This window comes from Hibiscus syriacus, unplaced genomic scaffold, assembly GCF_006381635.1.
Source record: "Hibiscus syriacus cultivar Baekdansim isolate YM2019G1 unplaced genomic scaffold, ASM638163v2 tig00110945_pilon, whole genome shotgun sequence".
Classification (NCBI taxonomy): Eukaryota; Viridiplantae; Streptophyta; class Magnoliopsida; order Malvales; family Malvaceae; genus Hibiscus; species Hibiscus syriacus.
Genome location: NW_024062926.1, coordinates 769,259 through 785,617, shown reverse-complemented (window position 1 = coordinate 785,617; position 16,359 = coordinate 769,259). Strand labels below are relative to the sequence as shown.

The window sequence follows — 16,359 nt, the reverse complement described above, 5'->3', positions numbered from 1 at the left end:
AGTTATTCTTTTCTTTTTCTTCAAAACCTTCAGGCTGGAGCATGTAAATCTCTTCTTCAAGATTTCCATGAAGAAAAGTTGTTTTAACATCTAGCTGCTCTGGATGTAAGTTCAATGTAGCACACATTTCCAAGACTACTCGAACTATTGTTAGTCGAACCACAGGAGAAAAGATTTCATTGAAATCAATACATTCTTTTTTGAGCATATCCTTTGACCACCAGTCTTGAACGATGCCTCTCCACTTGATCGTCACCATTTCGATTGATTTTGAAGACCCATTTGTTACCAATTGTCTTCATTCCTTATGGTAGTGACACAATGTCCCATGTATTATTTTTATGAAGGGCTTCAATTTCTTCTTGCATCGCCATCATCTATAGTGAAGCATCTGAGCTGTTTATTGCCTCCTGGTATGTTGATGACTCATTATCCTCTATTAAAAGACAATATGTAATATTTCCTTTTATAACATAATCTGAGTGCCAATTGGGACGTCTTCTTACACGATATGATTGACAAGTTGTTGGAGCTTCAGAACTCTCTGGTTCTTGTTCATCATGTGTTGGTTCTGCTTCAGAAGAATTTTCTTGTTCAAACTTCTTTTCCACATGTATTTGTGTAGTCTCTGACTTTTCAGCGCTATCATCTTCTTTTTTTCTTTGTAGTTTATCTTCTACAAAGATAACATCCCTACTAATGATCACTTTACGGGCAGTGGGATTCCACAAGCGATACCCCTTTACTCCATCAGCATACCCTAAGAATTTGCATTTCCTGGATTTTGGATCCAGCTTTGAAATTTTTTGGGAGTTGTACATTACGTACACAATACTTCCAAATACATGGAGGTTTGAATAATCAGCTGGTTTACCAGTTCACATCTACATTGGTGTCTTCAGCTCTATTGCAGTTGATGGAGCTCGATTCACCAAATAACATGCGGTATTGGCTACTTTTGCCCAAAATGATTTTTCTAGGTCTGCATTCCTCAACATTGCTCTTGTTCTTTCTAACAAGGTTCTGTTCATCCGCTCTACCACTCTATTTTGTTGATGAGTATTCGCCACTGTGAACTATCTTTTGATGCTTTCTTTCCTGCAAAAGTCATCAAATTCTTCACTTATGTATTCTCCTCCATTATCTGCTCTGAAACACTTGATCTTATTTCTAGAGTAAAGTTCCACCCGCGCTTTGAAATTTTTGAAAGTTGAAAACAAATCTGACTTCTTCTTAATAAGGTACACCCAATATCTCCTAGAGTAGTCATCAATAAATGAGACAAAGTATTTTGCTCCGCCTAGGGATGTAACTGGTGCTTGCCATACGTCAGAATGAATCAATTCGAGAACATTTTTGCCTCTAGAATTTGACGTGTTGAATTTCAACTGGTGCTGCTTACTTGTTATGCAATGCTCACACAAAGTAAGTGATACTTTTGTTTAGCCTGGAAGTAGCTTTTGATCCACAAGGACTTTCATTCCTTGTTCTGACATGTGTCCAAGTTTCTGATGCAATAGCATTGCAGAATCTGAACTACATGAGGCAACAGAGGCTTCTGCTTCTAGCAAAGTCTCTCCCTTCAGCATGTACAAGTTTGTTTCTATCTTTTCACCTTTTATAACCACAAGCGCTCCACGGAACACCTTCATGATTCATTTTCGTGTTTCAATCTTTCTTGTATTATTATCCAATAATTCGTAGGACAATAAATTTTTCTTCAGGCCTTTCACGTGTCACACATCTCGAACAACTTTAATTGTTCCATCATACATCTTTAATTTGATGGTTCTCACGCCAATGATCTCTAAGGCATGATCATTGCAACTATACACAGATCCTCCTGAGACAGGTTCATAATGATGAAACTATTCTCTTCTTGAGGTCATGTGATATGTTGCTCCTGAATCAATGAGTCATATATCAGCAAATCTTTTTCTACCTTCCACGGTGGTTGACGCTTCACAATATAGAGCATCTCCATCATCTGAAGTGTTTGCGGTATTGCCTTGTGGATTGGAGTTTTTATTTAGACTCCAACAGTCATTCTTCAAGTGACCCTTCTTTCCACAGTTGTAGCACTTTAAATTCTTCTTGCTTCTCGACTTCGATCTACCATGTTTGTGACTGCTGCTTTGGCCACGTTCTGTTGATATCTCTCTCATTGTTGTCAATGCTTCTGTTTGTTGCAGATTTACTTATCTGTCTTTCTTGTTTTTACGTCGATTTTCTTCTTGTAGAACAACAGCTGCAATGTCATCGAAGACTAGACTGGTGACATTATTGTTTGTCAAGTTGATGATGAGCTGATCATACGAATCAGGTAGACTTTGAAGTAGAAGTTCAGCACGTTCTTGTTCTCCTATTGTACATCTTAAGGATGTAAGTTGAGAAAATAAAGTGTTCAATGTGTTTAAGTGCTCCGTCACTGAAGTAGATTCTGGCATACGGAGAATGTACAATTTCCTCTTAAGGAAAATTTTATTGTGCAACGATGTGGCCTCATACAATTTGGTGAGATGATCACATATCTCCTTAGTTGTCTTCTTCTCCTCGATGCTTGACAATACTTCATCTGCTAATGCTAGATGAAAGTTTGCCATAACATTCCTGTCCATTTCAATCCATTTGTTGTCATCTGTGAAATCTACCGGCCTGTCACTGATAGCTGCTAGACAACTTTCTTTCCTCAATATCACCTTTATCTTTAATTTTCACAATGAGAAATTTCTCTCATTTAACTTTTCAATATCAAATTTCGTTGCCATAACTTCTATTACGGATAACTCCCACTATTTCACTATAGTTAATAGTTCTCTGGAACCTTCAAAGAATGAGTAATACCTTCTTACTTTCTTATGTTGGAGGATCCACCTTTTAGTGGCAACCACAAAGACAATAAGTAGATATTACACACTATAATCTGGCTCTGATACCAATTGTTGCGGAATACGACTATCGGATAGAGCAAAATCGCAACTGATAATTTGAGAAAATAAAAAATGAAGATAAAGAAGACACAAATTTTACGTGGAAAACTCCCAAATAATAAAGGGTAAAATCATGGGCAACAGTAGAAGAATTTCACTATGAGAAAATATGAATTACAACTTCTCTCGATCTAACAATGAGATAACAATGATAATTCTCTTTTGATAAAAAGGAGAAAACAATTCTCAAGAAAACTCTCTAATTTCTCTAGTATTGGGAGAAAACTATAATGATTTGGGATGATTTTGAAGCTAAATGGGATAGAGTATTTATAGTTAAAGTTTAAGGACTAATCTTGTAAATACTCTAAAGTCTAGGGACTAAAATACAAGTTCCCCTTACTCAATTTTTCAACCAAATTTCGGTGGAATTATTTTGTTTGTTTTTTTCCAACTTTCCACCGAAAGTTTGGTGGCAGTAGCTAATTTGGACTTTCCAAATTTGTATTTCAACATGAATCACTAACCATTACTTCAAAGGTGAGATAGATGCATAAGCATATCGACATATAGATAATCACTCACTATAAGTAAGTTTAACATCAAAATGAGGATCTTCAGGTCCAAGAAAAACATTCGAATGTCGCTCCTCGGGTATGTTACGCTTCCTTAACACCTTCATTCCGAAGCATTCAGTGTAAACATGCAATTCCATTAATGATTTAATTTTACATCCTTAAAATTTTTGTAATTTCATGTCTTTAAATTTTTATATGATCTTTCAAAAGTCTATATTTTAATATAAAGTCATGTATCTATCCCTAAAAGGACTAAGGTATTTTCATGGAGAAAACTATGACAGAACTGATACAAAAGGCAACGTTGCCACATCATATTTGTTCTTCTTTTGTTCATGGTCATCCCAGTGGCAGATGTGTGTGTTTTCTTGGGTGTGATTGTTTTCATTTTTAAATTTTATTTTACGTTAGTTGTCTATTTTATTAATATTGTTTATTTTAAAATTTTGTTTGTGTTAAAATTTTATTTCTGTTAAAATGATTATACAATTAGTGAGTGTTGGGAAATGAAGTGAAATTAAAATTTGAATTTTAATGTGTATTTTTTAAATTTCATATTACAATATACTTTATGAAAAAAATCCTCGAATCATTATAATTTTTGTTTTTTTACCATATAATTTTATTCTATATTTAATTTTTATTAATATATTAAATAATTTTGTAATATAAATTCAATATTAATCAACTCTTAATTTTTGAAGTGTATAGCTTCATATATTAATAGTGCATCAATATCAACCGTTGAATCAAATATGCCTTTTGATATATGCCAATTTCTTTCGTGTTTAGTTTTTTGTCTTTTAACATTGAGAATTTGTTTTATTTTTTAACAAAAATTGATCCCAAAGTTAGCTTCTTCTTCCAGGACCTCGGAATTTTTATCTAAACGATTGATGAATAAGAAAAGAGAAAAAAAAGTAAAAAAGAATTGAAGCGTGCAATTGCTATAGTATTGAACTACATGATACGTTTTGCTGTTTAGAAGGATGATGTCGTTTATCTTTAATCAAATGTTGTTATTTATATTTTAATAATTTTTATTGTATTATTTTTATTTAACAATTTTTAAATAGTTTGGGATGATTAAGAAATATTACTTGTTCATAAGTTTTTTTAGTCTATTGATAAGATGTGCACATCTTACAAATGTAGATGTTCGAGTTCGAATCCTCTAAGAAAAATAATATCTTTTTACTACAAGGGTTGTTCAATGATTCTTACCGGCGGAGTGAGATTAATATATATTATTATAAATGAGAAGAAATGTGTTTAGTATAGATATTATATAAAAGGACATATGTTAAAAGAATAAATAAATTTATTGTTTTCATTTCGTGCAGCATTAGTTTATGTATGTGACAATCTGGGAATTAGCTTTTGATTATTTATTTATTTATTATAGCGGTGGATTATTATCTTCAAAGTGATGGATTAACCCTTTTCACCAGAAAAAAAAGGAGCTTTAATTTTTCAGAAACAAATTATAATGTCTCATGTTAGATGACGTTGATGTTGGTTTCATATTTAAATAATGTAATTATTGATTTGAACCAAATATAAATGCTTTTAAATTTAAAAAAATTCTATACTAGTGATAAATATATAAAATCACAGTGATAGAATTGTGAAAAAGAAAAAAAATAATGATTTATTCTAAGTAAAGAAAATACCTAGTGAATTATGTTAATTTTTACTATACCTAGTAAAGTCATTTACAATTGATGATGATTTTGTGAATTTGGTTTCAATATTATTTAATTTTGAAAAGTTATTACTTATTAAGTGACTTCGAGGGATGATTTTGAAAAAGTAATTATTAACTGTAGATAATTTTATAAAAAACAAAAATTGTTTAAAGTCAAAATAAAATTGAAATAAGCATATATAGATGAAATTGAATAGAATAAAAATATGAGGTATCAAATAAAAATTATCCTTTTGATTAGTTTTTCTTTCTTTTTGATTAATTTAGGTTGCTTACAAATAATATTATGTGTTCTAAAAACTCTCGATCATTTGATAATAAATACTCGAATACCTTATAATCTTTGTTACTCGGACCTAAAATCTCTAAAATTAACAATGATTCTTTTAATCATTAAAATGATGTATTTTGATTAATCATACTCCCTGCCTTATAACAAAATATGTTTATCCACCAACATACCAAGTCGGAAATATTTTACAAAATTCATGGGGTAAACAGTTGAATTGACAATTTTAATCCCAAATTTAATTAGAGTAAGAAAATTTTATTAAATAATTAATAAAATTTTATTAAATTAACAATTTTAATCCCAAACTTAATTAGAGTAAGAAAATTTAGTTACTCTTTTTTAGTCATCTCACTATTAAATAATTAATGGTGTTATGTCTATTATTTAAAATTATAAGAGGCCTTAAATCTTTCTTCTTATTTGTGAAAAGAATCTCAAAGTCCAATTGATTTTATGGAATATATTCTTTTAGATTCCAATAGTGGAGAAGTAGAAAAAGAGTAGAAAGGCGGACGTCTCTCAGGTGCGATAACTTTAATATATCGTTAAGAAAAGGTATTATCGGAAATACTATTATTTTTTTAATATTTCCAGTAAAACGTTACCTAAAATATTATTTTTCTACCAGAAATGTTAATATTAGGCGTTACCTAAAATATTTATTTTTCTACCGAAAATATTAATATTGGGCGCTACCTAAATTATTATTTTTCTATATCTTACGTTAAAGGAAGACGTTAAAAATAAAAATTTCAATATCGACATACACATTGATGAAACTTTAAGAGTTTTATAAAGGAAAAAAGGAAAAACGTAGCTAACAAGTGGTTTCTACATCAACTAAATGAAGTCCACGATAGCATAAAACTGTTCAGGTCACCATGTTGTTTCTTATTTAACATTTGAGTGACTAAAAAGGAAGCAATATAAAAATTTTAATGATTAAATTAAAAAAAAAACCTACAATTTAGTAACCGGAACAGGAATACGTATAAAGTTGAGCGGCGAGATTTATAATTTGGTTAAAGTATATAAATAGTCGTCAAATTTTTAAGTCACTTACATTTTGGTCACCCAGATTTTGAAACTTGTAATATGATCATCGAACTTTTAGTTCGTTTTTAATAAATTCTTTGCCGTTACCTTCTCGTTAGTTTTTACTGACGTGACAGTTAACCCTCCGTTAACCTTATTATTTTTTTTTGGCAATTGACCCTTCTTCTTCAACTCCCGTTGACCCCTTCTTCTTCTTCCTTCTTCTTCTCTCCTAATCCAACTCATTCTTTCTCTCTCTAGAACCAAATTTTACTGCCTCCCAACGAAGACCTGTAAATGTAGACTAGATGTCTCATAAAGTAGTAATGTTAAGCAACAGACGAGACGTTAAGATGGGAGTACATTAAATAACTCACAGTTTCATGTATCAAGTGACGGTAGCACTGTAAACGCTCACACAAACTGAACAACGAGCCATCAGGCTGCTGCCGCATGAAAGCTACAGTCTCTTCCCACTCAAATGGTAAATCAACTCCTGAAGTGCAGAGCTTCATTAGCTATTTTCAGCAAAGAAAATGTATAATCGAATTGAAGGTAAGTAAAAGAAAGCGGTGAACCATCGATATCTAAGCCAGAGAATTATTACCAATAGGAGTGGTCTTCGTCATATGCAGCCTGGCTGCTACTATTCCCAAAGTCTCTAATGGTGCTGCCAGCTGAAAGAAAGCAACTCAACTCAAGATTACTTTATATCCCATTCCCAGTCACTAAAGATTCAAGAATGAATTTTGACAACAATCCAAATTGAGCAACAAAGCATAATAGGCAATAAATTCAACTTTAGAAATAACGTTAACCATGATACAATAAACTTTCCCATAAAAACCAGGATTACATAAAAGGAAATTTTTGTTGATAAAAATGTAAATTACAGCATATTGCATGTTCGACACATATGCTAAAACACTTGGCAGGAGCCAAGGGGAAACTTAGTACATCTTCGATGATCATTGTAGATTAACTGCAACAACCAGCAGACGGGACATAAACTATTAAAATGAAGATATTTTCAAGAAAACACAATACGAAAAAGGACAAAAATTGATTCCATGGGACAACGTATAAAATGTTCAAACTTGAAAGAAAGAAAGAAAGAAATCAAACCTTGATAAATTCATCATGGAGGCCAAGAACTCTGTCAACGAAAAAACACACATTTCTGAACTCATTGACAAGAAACTCAACACAATCATAACCCTCGTTTTCTAATTTGAGGTTCCTTCTGGGAACCACCACAGCAATCTCGAAAACAATAGGGTCCTCTTCTTCAATCCCATTCATTTTCCAGAACCCAAATTCAAAAGGAAAGAGAAGAAACACCTGAATCTAGACCCTGTAGCTCAAAAGAACCAATGAGGTTTACAAAAGGAACCTGTTTGGGATCCCTTCCTCCCATCGACCTGCATTCGAAAGTAACGAAAGGTGAAATCTTTACTTTCGTTGTAATGACTAAAAAAATGGGGTCAAAAGAACCAAGAAAGAAGGGGTCAACGGGAAAAGAAGAAGAAGAAGAAAGAATAACTGCCATGTCAAAAAAAAAAGTTAACTGTCACGTTAAAAACTAACAGAGATAATGTCAATGATCTTATTGAAAATAAATTAAAAGTTTGATGACCGTATTATAAGTTTCAAAAGTTGGATGACCAAAATACAAGCATCCTAAAATTGTATAGACTATTTATATACTTTACCCATATAATTTTACCAATAAACAAAGACAGTCGAAACATTACACACATGCTTATATATAGCTCTGTCATCGAGCAAAGTACAGCCAAGCCAGCTCCCAATTATCTTAAAGCTGCTAAGCCAGGCCCAGTCTTTTGATACTCTCCTGTCATCACCATGCCAAAAATCACCTTGGGAACTACCCGAGAGGCTTCTCAGCCTGACTGCATAAGAGCGCTTGCTATGAGTTTATCACCACTTTCTTCTTCGTCTTCGCCGGAGTTGGAGCTGCAATGACCGCCTGTAATCAAACATTCATCAGCTTAAATTTCAATATTATCATGAATCAACATCCTTTTTATGTTTTTTAAACGTTTTGTTATAATCAACAGATGAGTTGGGAGGAAATACACTTGTGGGGTTGTTCGCGGTGGCGGTGGCTCATGCTCTTGTGGTCGGCGTTATGATATCGGCCGGACACATATCCGGCGGCCATCTTAACCCAACCGTCACGATCGGATTGCTATTTGGCGGTCACATCCTTTACTGGATCGATCAGTTGTTGGTAACTTGGCATCTTCGGCTGCTTGTATACTTCTCAAGTATCTCACCGGAGGATTGATAACGTCTAAATAACTTTTTAAATTTAGTAGAATTATTTCATTATTTAATTCTTTTGTGTATTGTAGAGAACACTCCAGTTCATACGTTAGCAAGTGCAATGGGGTTCCTTCAAGGCATAACATGGGAGATTATCCTGAGTCCCTGACTTTCGCCTTGTTATTCACAGTGTACGCCACAATGGTGGACCCAAAGAAAGGTTCCATCGATGGACTTGGTCCGATGCTCACCGGGTTCGTTGTTGGTGCCAACATCTTAGCCGGTGGAGCTTTCTCCGGTGCTTCGATGAACCCGGCTCGGTCATTCGGGTTTATTGGGTTGGACCTCTAATCGGGGGCTATCTTGCTGGTTACCAAGCCGGACCCAATATATGTGTCAGATGGGCCTTAATCTAGGACAGCATGTTTGAGAGGCATCATGTTCATGTTAGGGTCAATGGAACAAAGCTTTAACAATGGAGGCAAAGGTGGGATGACTGAAACGTCTAAACTCATGCTTAGTATATATAGCAAGTGGATAAAAACACATGCGTTTTTCTCTTTTATATGGGAAAAGAAATCGGCATGACAGAAAAGGTCTAAATTCATGCTTAGTATATATAGCAAGTGGGTCAATGGTGGGATGAATAATGGAGGCAGCTTCCCCATTTGTATCCTTCAAAACTCCGACAACTTTATTTAAGAAAATGTCATTTGGTATTTTAAAATATACATATATTCTTATGTTTTTATTTTTTTATGGGGTAAAGTACACAAATGGTCTCCTGACTATAGGACACTGTTTGGTTGAGTCCCCGACTATAAAAGCTACAAAATGATCCCTTAACTATAAGGAGTTACTTTGTTGAGTTTCTCGACTATTAAAAGTTAAAATGGTCATCCAACTATTTATTATATTTCAAACTTGTCCTTTTCCGTTAAAAAATTAACGACAATCTGAGTTGGATGTTAACCTGTTGGCTGAGTTATGATAATATATGATCTAATAATTTAAAACGACTACCATAGCTCAGTCAGCATGTTAACATTCAAATCAAACTACTGTTAATTTTTCAACAAAAAAAGACAAGTTTGGAGCATAATGAATAGTCGGGTGACCATTTTGTAACTTTTAATAGTCGAGAGACTCAACAAAGAAACCTCCTGTAATCAGAGGATCATTTTGTAACTTTTAATAGTCAGAGACTCAACAAAGCATTATCCTATAGTCGGGAGACCATTTGTATAGGGGCATAAAATTATTATCTCGTCTAAAACATTAAAACTCATTAGATCGACCCTGCTGGTTACATCTATGAGAATTTCTTCATTCTCGGGACTCATGTTCCCCTTCCCCATGAAGATGGCTTTTAAGTCTTGATTAACTTTATGGTCTCCTTGTTTCTCAATGTATTAAGTTTTAATTTTTTTATAAAAAGACACTAGTTTTATTAAAAGTAAAAAATATTCAGAATTACAATGAAGATTTACAAGTATAATATAAATATAAACAAAATTATAATTAAGATATTTTCATATAACCATTGACATAAAATTATAATAAGGAAAAGGTTAAAAAATATAACCAAAAAGCTCGAACAAAATAAAAAAACGAATATATTTGACTGCATCGGTAAACGAACTACAAAAGGGGATGAAGCTATTGAAGGTCATCGAAAAATCGTAAATCAGAGTCAAGCGACGTAAAAAACTATCCACGAACGCAAAACACATATCCAAATCAATTTGAGGGTCTAAAGTATGGAAGATCATCATGATAACAAATAAGTGACATCTTGATCAGTCATAATGAAGTCAAATTCAACCCTGAGAAAAAAGATAAACGAAAATAACGGCAAAAATCGTAATATACCAAAAGGTAGAGAAAAACGAGATACAAAGTCAGAAATAAACGTGCTATAAAGGTAGAGAACATGTCACAAATATATAATTATTCTTATTAAAAAACTAAAGAAAAAAAATAACTAACATCAAAACCGATGCCGCCGCTAATTAAATAAAATTAAAAAAAATTAGATTGATCAATAAAATTACCATAATTTATAAAGGAAAAAAAAGGGAAAAGAAAGAAGGAAAGAAAACGGCTAGGGTTTAAAAGTCTGTATTAAATTTTAATTAAGTGTGTATAGTTACTTCACTTTGTATTTTTGTTTGATAATCTATTTTAATTAATAATCGAATAAGAATTATATTTTATTCATTAAAATTTAAACATAATTACATGAACAGAATTCTTCTGCCCCCATTGTGTCTCTTTAGGTGCCCCACCACTAGTTTCTTGACACGTGGATGAGTAAATAATAAATAAATTAACAGTGATTTTCCGTTTACCTCTGTTGTTTCCCTTCCTTTGGATAATTTTATTCCATCATCCTTACTTTGGATTTACTGTTAAGTGAAAATTCTTCTTTTTCATCTCTTTGCTGCATTGCCATCAATTTCATGTTTTGCTATCAATTCACGATCATCTCTTCACTACTTTCGATGCTTTGATTTTATTAGTTCCATCACATTTCCTTCTACACATACCTTTCCCAAATCATTTATTCGTCAACATTTACTTCACCCATCACCTTTTCTTCACTCCTCATCATCAAATCCTCAATTTTTCTACTCTTAAACCATCTAAAAACCTGATTTTTCTTCAATCATTTTCCTTTTCAAGCTTCACTTTGACACCGATATACGCAGGCTCTTTTGTTATTGGCTCCAGTTTCAGTATCACACTGAAACAATTCAAGAATTGGGGATAACGGAATCATATATATGAGAAGCTCTAATTTTTTTTCTGATGATGATTCATCATTAAAATATACATTTTTTATATATTTTAATAATCTTGGATGTAAATTCTTAAATTATTAGCAATCTAACAGATGATTTAATCATCTTCAATAAATGACTTGGAAAATATTGGTACAATAGTCTGTGAAGAAGAAATGTGACAGAGATGACCGTGAATTGATAGCAAAACATGAAATTGATGATCATGGAGCAAAGAGATGAGAGGAAGAATTGAGTATGCATAAGAGAAACAAATTTCACTTAACAATGAATCCAAAGTAAGGACGCTGGAAAAAAATGTTGAAATGAAGGAAACAGCGGAGGTAAACGGCAAATCGCCGTTAACTTATTTATAGTTTACTGATCCACGTGTCAAGAAACTAGTGGTGGGGCACCTAAAGAGGCACACAATGGGGGCAGAAGAATTCTGTTCTAATTAGAGACGTTTCCCCCCCCGAAATATCACCGGTGATCGGTATATTTATCGATCTAACATCGGTCAGATTAAATTTTTCGATCTAACACCCGTAGCAGTAAAGCCCGCCCCCTGACCCGCGCTATACGCTGATTTGACGCCACGTGGGGTATAGCGCGCCCCTTGCACCTCGCTATACGCTGACTGGGTTACACGTGGCTATATCGCGCCCCCTGCTCCGCGCTATACCTATTTATCTGACACGTGGGGTATAGCGCGGTGCAGGGCGCGCGCTATAGCTTTAATTACCCAGTCGTTCACACCCTACCCTTCCCTATAAATACCCATTCTCAATCACTTTTATCACACCAAATTCTCTCAAATTCTCTCAAATACTCTCTCGTTTAAGGTATATTTTATAATATTTTTAATATTATATATTTAATTTATTTATGTATTTTACTTTATTTAATATTTTACTAATATAAATTTTTTGCAGATATATAATGGAAGGCAGTCTACTTCACTTAGATGGAAATCATATATCTCGACACTTTGTTGATATGGTAACATTTTAACGTTTTAATTTAATTTAAATTATTAGTAATAATTTGTTGATTTATTTAATGCATGATTATTAGATTAAGAATTAATTTTTGTAATTATTTATTTTTAGGAGAAGGACCGTATATTAGATCCTTTTATTAGAAATCTTAAGTTAGTGATACCTAGCCGAGTCTTGCTATATTTAGTAGAGGTTGGATTTGGTTACATAGGTAGATATCAGGGTCACTGTAAGATAGAACCAGACCTTATTTCTGCCTTAGTAGAGCGGCGGAGGCCGGAGACCCACACATTCCATCTTCCGTGCGGAGAGTGCACGATCACGCTTGAGGATGTTTCTATGCACCTGAGGCTTCCGGTGGATGGAGATGTGATATCAGGGATAACTTCCGGTTCTTGTACTACTTTGTGCCGGGAAAATCTAGGACGTGTCCCGGAAAGTTTTATTAGAGGTAGGATACCGTTAAATTGGTTAGATGCCAATTTTCGGGAATTGAGCGCAGACGCCTCTGAGGATGAGGTTAAGATGCTTGCACGGGCATGCATATTGTCCGCAATTTGCGAGTACTATAAATGAGTGCGGATATGTGTGCAAGTATACACAATCGAACAAGTAATATAGTGATAAGTTGAGTATCGTCTCCACAGGGAATTGGAGAAATCAAATAGATTTGTAAAAGCACTTTACTTTGTTACCTAAGTAAAGTTAGTGATGATATATACAAATGAGAATGCTGTGGAAAAATAGAATGACTGATGCGGAAATAGAATGATGGTAGTGCGGTAGCAATTGGATATGTTGTGTCAATTTAAATTGTGATACGTGCAAGCAAATGGAAATGTCAAGGCAAAATAAAATGCGAATATTGGATTTAATAAATATAGAACTTTAGCTTTCTCACACGACAAGAAGCAATGGGAATGAGTGATGGGAGTCAATCTGGAAAACCTAAGTTTACTTCTCAGAATGGTTTTACTTCTGTGCCTAGTTTGCCCGACAGAGTCTCCTAAGGTGCCCTAAGCTATCTCTAGTAAGAGACTCGACAGATTGAAGATGCTTTGGCAAAACCGATTGTCGTAAACCCCTGCAGTGATCCTATTGGTTCAGATAACAAAATTTATCTCGACAATACCTTTTTGCGGCAGCATTAACATTTAACCTATCGTTTGTTTTTACAGCTCCTTTTAGTCGAATGAAATCCTAGTCTTATCTCTAAGGTGGATTAGGCCTAGTTACTACCTAGAACCCTTTGTTTATGTAGTTCCTTCCTAGTTTCTCTCGAATACTAAGGATATTTTGCCAAGGTATTCTCTTGAACCCTAAAACCTCCTAAGGAATGGCTACTCTCGTAGCTCCTATAACCTTAAGGCATTAAGTTTCATAAACAAAACAGAATAAAGCATAGAAAAACAACCATTCATTGAAATATTACTTAAATATCCGAATAAACTCCCACCAAATAGGATTAGTTCATAGTGGGGTTCGAAATAAACAAGCACAAAGCAATTATCATTCGTTCCTTACAACTTGAATAAGAAAATATGAAAGCAAAGAACTACGGGAAGGAGGAAGAGCTTTCAACGTGTATTGCTGGATGCTCTCCTCGACCACCACGATCTGCCCCTAGCGAACTAGCTCCTCTCGGATGCTTAGAACGCCACTCCCTCAAGCTTGTCAGATGATAAATGCCACGGCAAATCGGATTGACGGAGAACCTTTTCTCTGAATTTTAGGCTCTTGGCGGCTTGTATATATCTCCTTTAACATTGTGCCTTCATCCTCTATTTATAGAGGGAGAAAAACCCTAAAGGTTAATGTGAAAATTCCAAAGATACCCCAAATCATGCTTAATTCACGTGAGGATCAGGCAGAGCTGGCAGTGATCCTGCTGGGCAGCTGACAATGGTCCAACCTGGGTGGTTGGCTGGGCAGGTAAGGATCTGCGCTGATCCAAGCAGATTTCTCGGTCATGATCAGAGATCCGGATTTCTCGATCATGATCAGAGATCCCGTGAAAATAGGGACAGCTGGCTCTAAAAATATCTTCTTTCATTTTATTCTCTCACGAAATGCCAATCCAGCTCGACATTTTCATTCTGCTCAGCAATCTTCTTATGCCACGGCATTTCCTTTTTTCTTTTCCTTGCTATCAAATCCTGCACATCATCAAACAAACACATTCCCCATAAAACATCACTGATAACAAAATAAAATGCCACGGCAAATAGAATTCCACCTCATGCAACTATATGCTCCTAAATGCATCTAAATGATCCTAAATGGGCTCTTAGACATTCAATAACTTAAGTGAAAAGGTCCCAAAATATGACATTTTTACGGAGTTATCACACCCCCAAACTTAAGCTATTGCTTGTCCTCAAGCAATGGATAGTATTAAGCAAAATGAAAATACCATGGCAAGTTCAGAAGCAGAATAGTTGTATGGGATAAAATTTCAGCCCTCGGCATTTGGCTTCAACATGCTAGACTAGTTTGAGAAATCAAGTACTGTCCCCTAGGGCAAGATTCTTTGTGTGGGTGTGTGCATGTTTGTATCTAGTCCATGCTTAACAAATCTAAAAATTTTCTACACAAGCTTTCTTGTTTTGCCATGACATTTACAAGTTTACTCCCACATTGTTTTTTTTACGAAGGGAGTCAGCTCATCACACCTACCATCCCACACTCTAGGTAAAAGGGAGCATACCTTCCACCCCGAGCTAGTTAGGTAGAGTCATCCCGTGACTACTTTCATTCACTCATATATCACAACTGCCATTTATTTATTTGTAATTTCCAGGCAATGCCATGACATAGCGGAGTGTCCTTCTACAGATATGCCGAAGCATTTATTCACAACTTCATTCTCTTTTTTTTTTACAAAGTGGGGTTTTCATCGTTTATGCCAAGACATGCAAGAATTCTCTTATAAATTTTTTTTCTAAGTTCTTTAAGAATGGAAAACATACAATGGTGTATTCAAAGGGTTCAAAGAAGCAAGTCCTAGAGTTGGTTCTATCATCCTCATCAGTCATGTACATTCAATCCTAGCTATAAAAAAATCATCATCATCGGGCATCCTTAATTTACTCCAGAAAACTAATTATACACTTACTAATGTCATGGCATATTCATTCTACTAATACTATTATGCAATGATTTGAGAACCCTACCTCCCCCAAACTTGAGAGAAGCATTGTCCTTAATGCTTAATAAAAACTAAGTAAAACTAAACTACATGCTATTAAATGCAATGCAAATGCAAGGACCTTGACTTCATGCTTGTGGTGGCGCGGCGATTGTGCGACGGGTGCACTTTCGCAGTTGTGTGGGGCTGGAATGTTCAAAATCTGATACTGGTACGATTGAAGGTTGTGTGGACCCTGACCTTGTAAAGAAAAACAAAATAGTAATTAAAAGGAAACTCAATAAAAACAGTAACAAAATAAAAATTTATTTATACACAGGAGTAATTGTAAAATGTCACGGCATCCTTAAGATGCTGGGCCAGTATCAACTTCATGCAAGAGAAGTGCAGTCTTGTCACGCAATGGTGGGACTCCTTGGTAAGCCTTCAGGCGCTGTCAATTGATTTTAAAGATGGAACCATCGTTCATGTTCTTGATATCAATAACGCCATATGGGTAAACATGGTGGAGTTCGAATGATCCCGACCATCGTGACTTCAGTTTTCCAGGGAAGAGTTTGAGCCTAGAGTTAAACAAGAGCACATTCTAGCCAAC

At 34.5% G+C, this 16,359-nt stretch overlaps 1 protein-coding gene and 1 pseudogene across 1 annotated transcript; one reads left to right on the top strand and one right to left on the bottom strand.

Moving 5' to 3' along the window:
- The first annotated feature begins 4,922 nt into the window (after window positions 1-4,922).
- LOC120147895 lies at window positions 4,923-9,183 on the top strand (annotated as a pseudogene).
- LOC120147961 (anoctamin-like protein At1g73020) lies at window positions 7,025-8,026 on the bottom strand. The gene is made up of 2 exons (XM_039161181.1): window positions 7,669-8,026; window positions 7,025-7,220 (listed from the first exon to the last, which is right to left on the bottom strand). The coding sequence occupies exons 1-2, from the start codon at window positions 7,843-7,845 to the stop codon at window positions 7,131-7,133; spliced, it is 267 nt and encodes an 88-aa protein (XP_039017112.1). The 5' UTR covers window positions 7,846-8,026; the 3' UTR covers window positions 7,025-7,130.
- Window positions 9,184-16,359: the final 7,176 nt, after the last annotated feature.

Bases quoted from the DNA above. Each gene is read 5' to 3' on its own strand.
- LOC120147961 (XM_039161181.1), bottom strand. From the start codon at position 7,845: ATGAATGGGATTGAAGAAGAGGACCCTATTGTTTTCGAGATTGCTGTG. The intron at 7,221-7,668 runs GTTTGATTTCTT...GCTTTCTTTCAG, and splicing joins TCCATGATGAATTTATCAAG to CTGGCAGCACCATTAGAGAC.